The sequence below is a fragment of the Callorhinus ursinus genome, unplaced genomic scaffold (genome assembly GCF_003265705.2).
Source record: "Callorhinus ursinus isolate GAN/ISIS: 27379988/994484 unplaced genomic scaffold, GSC_fseal_2.0 scaffold46, whole genome shotgun sequence".
Lineage (NCBI taxonomy): Eukaryota > Metazoa > Chordata > Mammalia > Carnivora > Otariidae > Callorhinus > Callorhinus ursinus.
Genome location: NW_027397108.1, coordinates 8,734,678 through 8,739,272, shown reverse-complemented (window position 1 = coordinate 8,739,272; position 4,595 = coordinate 8,734,678). Strand labels below are relative to the sequence as shown.

Genomic DNA, 4,595 nt, shown 5'->3' with positions numbered 1-4,595 from the left:
AAGCCTGCTTCCCCCTCCCCCACTCCCCCTGCTTGTGTTCCCTCTCTGGCTGTGTCTCTGTCAAATAAATAAATAAAATCTTAAAAAAAAAAAAAACAACTAGATTAATTTTCAAGCAAATAAGAGAGATGCCACTCAACACCTGCATGGGCCTGCAGGGAAGACAGACACCACCGGTGCTTGAGTGGAGGGGGTTCGAGTCCGTACCTTAAAAATGGACGCATCCACTTCCTGATTATAATCTTGTTTGCCAGCGTGCTTCCAAGGGATCCGGAACATGCTCTTCTCATCATTTTCCCAAATCAGCCCTGGGTACATGCTGCTGTCGATTTGCTCGATCAGCCACTGCCGAAGCCGCCGGCCACCATTCCGGTCACACATCCTTGGAGAGAAAAGAACATGTTCTGTGATATTACAGATATTATCTCATTAATCACAGCACACCCCACGTACTTGAGAGCCAAGAACTGCCAACAGCAAAATCAGAGGGTTGCAACACAGGTGCCAGCCTCACAGAAACCCATGGACCCTGGGACCCTGGGCCACCTGCCATGGGAAGACCGTGCCTCCCCTGGGCCTCAAACCCCTGAAAACTGAGAGCTCCCCGGGAAATCTGCCACTGCCCCGTACCAGATGTCTGTCCCTCCTAGCTGATACTCCTTCCAGCCTATCCCTTGCTCCGTTTTGGGCAAAGACAAGCCACATCGAAGGGCACCATTCCATTTTTTAGCATGCGATGGGGAATAATCACCTTTACATTTCCAGGTCCTTCAATGAGCAGCTCATTGAGAGCCAATTCCCTGACTTGATGCCCAGTCTGACCAGTGTTTCTTAGCAAATATGACATCTGTGTGCTCCAAGAAAGAAGAGATCCTCAAAGCTATCCCTCCTAGATTGTTCCTTCACAGATGGGTTATTGATAAGAGCAAGAGTTTGGGAATGAGACAGTGCTGGGGTCCCATTTGAGTCCCACCATCTCCCAGCTGGGTGACCTTGTATCATGATTTAACCTTGGAGTGCCAGCTACGGAGGCTAAAGCCCCAGGAGAACCATCAGTACTCAGCATCTTTGGGGTGAGGGCTCAGAGGATGCACCTGAGGCCATGCCTGGACCTTAGAAGGTTCTCTCTAAATAACAGATATTATTATCCTAACTTTCTTCCTCAGGAACTCTTACAACCACTTAGAACAAAAGCAAGGAAATCAATTGGGGCCATAGAACAGGGCAAAGTCAGCCAGGCTAGACTCTTCCAGAAGGCAATAGAATTTGGGGACCTCACCAGGGTGCCCAAAGACATCCTTTGGAAGAACATTCTTGCCAGAACAGGCAGCTTTCCCAATAGCAGACAGAAAAAGAACAATCATGCCATATCGACGCACAGCCCACATTTACAAGAACAAGGGTGGAAATCCCCTAGACAGTTGGACAGACGCCCACCAAAAAAAAAAAAAGGCATTTCTATTCTTCTGATTAAAATGTGACCTTTTTGGGCAAATAGGTTTGAAACCATCAGTAGTGACAAGACATAATGTCCCCAAGAATATGGTTACATCCAGAGCAATGCTGGTCCATAAAGCAAGTGCATGACTTGGAACCCAGCCACCCTCCAGGTGGCTGTGGGATCGGAAGGGGGGTCCAGGTCCTGGGGAGAAGGTGAATCCCAAGTGCCGACTGCAACTTTTCCATGCCCACTGTTGGGTGTAAAAGGGGTGACCGTGGGTGGAATTAGGAATTGGATTTGGAAACTGCAGACCCAGTAATGGCTTTTCTCCAACTTGACCTCAGGAAAACCACCTGAACCTCTCTGAGGCTCTCCTCCGCGGCAAAGTGAATGGAATTGCATCTCAAGCATCTCAGAATTCCTAAACAGTCCCTTATGCTTCTAAATAAGAAAGGTACAGATTTAGGAGGGACACCTAGGGAGAGAAAAGAAACCCCACCACTGAGCACCCCCCAGAAAATAACCTAGCACCGAACTGATTCCTACAGATCCTCTCAGGGGGGCAAGCCAGGAGAATCTCGCCTCGCTTGAGGAGTGAGCTGTGTGCAGGAGGAGGCGAGAGGGGCCAGAACACTACAGGAGGGGTGGTGAGTGTGGGTCTGTAAATTCAGTGAAATGTGCCCACTCATTAGGACTTTGTTCACCCCCTTAGCACAAGGTTTGTAAACCAGAGTCCATCCTCCAGGAGCCTCCTGAAAATGAAAACAAGATTTTGTTTGTATGAATGCTTTTCTAGAAAGTGGGTCAACACCTTCTTATCAAGATTTCTAATGGATTTGGGGTGCCTCAGCTGGTTAAGCGTCTGCCTTTGGCTCAGGTCATGATCTCAGGATCCTGGGATGGAGCCCCACGTCGGACTCTCTGCTCAGGTCGGACTCTGCTCAGCCGGGCTCTCTGCTCAGCCGGGCTCTCTGCTCAGCCGGGAGTCTGCGTCTCCCTCTCAATCTGTGATCTCTCTCTCCCTTGCTCTCTCTCAAATAAATAAATAAAATCTTTAAAAAAAAATTTTTTCTGATGGATTTAGCCCCCAAAACTGTTAAGGACAATGGTCTTGGTGATTTATAAGGACAGGAAAAGAGAAAATAAAGTTAAGAAAGAGGTCAATGAGAGGAAGAGTGAATCACATAATATGAAAACTGGACAATACTTTAGAAACCATCTAATCCAGCCTGTTTGCTCACGGGAGGAAACACTGAATGAAGCCCAGAAGGGCACCCTGACCCCCCGGCACCGCAGGAGGGTCTTACTTTGCTCACTCTGCAGAGAAAAACTAAGGTTACGTTACCAGATCTAAGCACGTGGACAGCCCCACCTGAATTCTCACTGAGATCACCTCTAAGACTCTAAGTGGCAATAGAAGACTAAGGTTCTAGTCCCATGATGACCCACTATGATTTATAGAACGCTAACGCATTAATCCCATCAAATGTCAAGCCAGAAAAAAAAATTCATAAGCCCGGTCACATGTTTATAACTTCCTCTTCCTTGATTTTTAGATAATCATTCCCTTTATGGGCCAAGTCCTATCTGGAGCTAATCTGCCTCCCAATAAATGGGTCCCGGGTTATCAGGCTTCCCAGGCAGGAGGTGATAAGAGGCTGCGGTGGCCCCACCCAAGGCAGATTCCAGGATGTGCCTAGGAGGTGGTGCAAGACTCACCTCCCACAACTTTCAGGGCCCCAGGCAAGGGCGGCCACAAATCCCCACATCCCCCAACCCCCAGACCAAAAGCATCAAAGCCATTTGTCACTTTGACCCCAGTGTTTCTGAAATGACTGAACCACTCCCAATGCTTTTCTTGTAAGAACCTACCATAATCCCAAAGGACATGCTCAGAACCAGCTCCCAACTTAGGTTTAAAAAAAAAAAAATGTGTTATATCCCCCGACATGTTATTTTAAAATTCTGGAACATTCAGTATCTAGTTTCCATTCATAAAGCACTCCACAGCCCTGGGTAAGCAACATATCTCACTTTGTAAAGTCTCCCTTTGTCCTGGGGTGCATTTTGCACCAAAAGCTCCTGTTAGCGGTGAGCCCTACAAAGCTAGGGCTTTCTTGCCAGGGACCACTGGGCTATATGATGAGAGCGAAGGGCCTCAAAGCCCACTCAGAAATCGTTAACTGTCATCAGGCAGAAGAAAACCCCAGTGTGCACCCGCTTCCACCAACTAGCTCACACAAACTCGGATGGTCACCGGGCAGTTTCTTGGTCGTGACCCTCCGCGCGCTACTCCAGGCAGCAGGACTTGGGCGGGACCGGAGAACAGGTCTTGCAATAAAGGGGTTAATATTTGCCCTCACTAGATAGGCCATTCTACGGTCTTCCATGCAAACCCGACTCTCAGAAAATTGGGATTTTTTTGGTCAAGCATCAGCCACTTGGGGACCCGCCACCCCGTGCTCAACGCCTGGACTTTGGGTCTGGGTTCAGGAGGAAAAGCAGACGAGGAGGAGAGACGGAGCCGGGCTGGCCCGCCGCCCGGGCCCCCTCCGGCCCGGCCGTCTACCTGCCGCCGGGCTGCCTACCTGCCGCCGCGCGCGCCCGAGCCCGCCGCCCGCCTTCGGCGCCGCCGCCCGCGTTCCCACGCTCGCTGCCGCGCTCCGGAGATGCGTCCGCGGGCTCGGGCGCCGGCGCGAGTCTAGAGCCGGGGCGGGTCCGGCGTGCCGAGCGGCGGCCGCGCGGGCCAATGGGCGCGGGAGAGCAGCCGGGACCGCCCAATGGGCGTGGATGCGCCGCCAGCACCGCCCAATGGGCGCGGCCCGTCCGGCCCGCCTTCTTCGAAGGGCTCAGCTTTCCGAGAAATCACTTTGCGCAGAGGCGGCCGCTGACAGTCCGGTTGCCCTTCCGGGGTCCGCGCTGGGGGTCCCGGGGGTGGCGCGGGACGGGGGTGTCCGCAGGAATTCCCGCGGGGCTGCGGGGGCGTCCTTGCGGCCAAGTCAAGGGCAGGGAGGGTGGTGGGTGTCAGATGGCGGAAGTCGAGGCGCTACCAGGTCCCCGGGGCGATGCGGGGGCCGGACGCTGGAGGTCAGGGCATAGCCGGGGCCTCGGGGCAGAGGCAGAGGTCGGAACTTGGAGGTCCGGACTCGCTGGG

At 52.4% G+C, this 4,595-nt stretch overlaps 1 protein-coding gene across 2 annotated transcripts in view; it reads right to left on the bottom strand.

Annotated features, from left to right (window-relative positions):
• IRF8 (interferon regulatory factor 8) overlaps window positions 1-4,152 on the bottom strand; it is a 23,185-nt gene extending 19,033 nt beyond the window's left edge. The window contains exons 1-2 of one of the 2 annotated variants that reach the window (XM_025860399.2): window positions 4,030-4,152; window positions 208-382 (exon numbers count right to left, since the gene is read on the bottom strand). In XM_025860399.2, coding sequence (XP_025716184.1) covers window positions 208-381 — 174 coding nt within the window. In that variant the 5' untranslated portion in view covers window position 382; window positions 4,030-4,152. Of the gene's footprint in view, window positions 1-207; window positions 383-751; window positions 873-4,029 lie in introns of those variants that run through there. The other variant, XM_073882373.1, reaches the window with a different exon arrangement.
• Window positions 4,153-4,595: the final 443 nt, after the last annotated feature.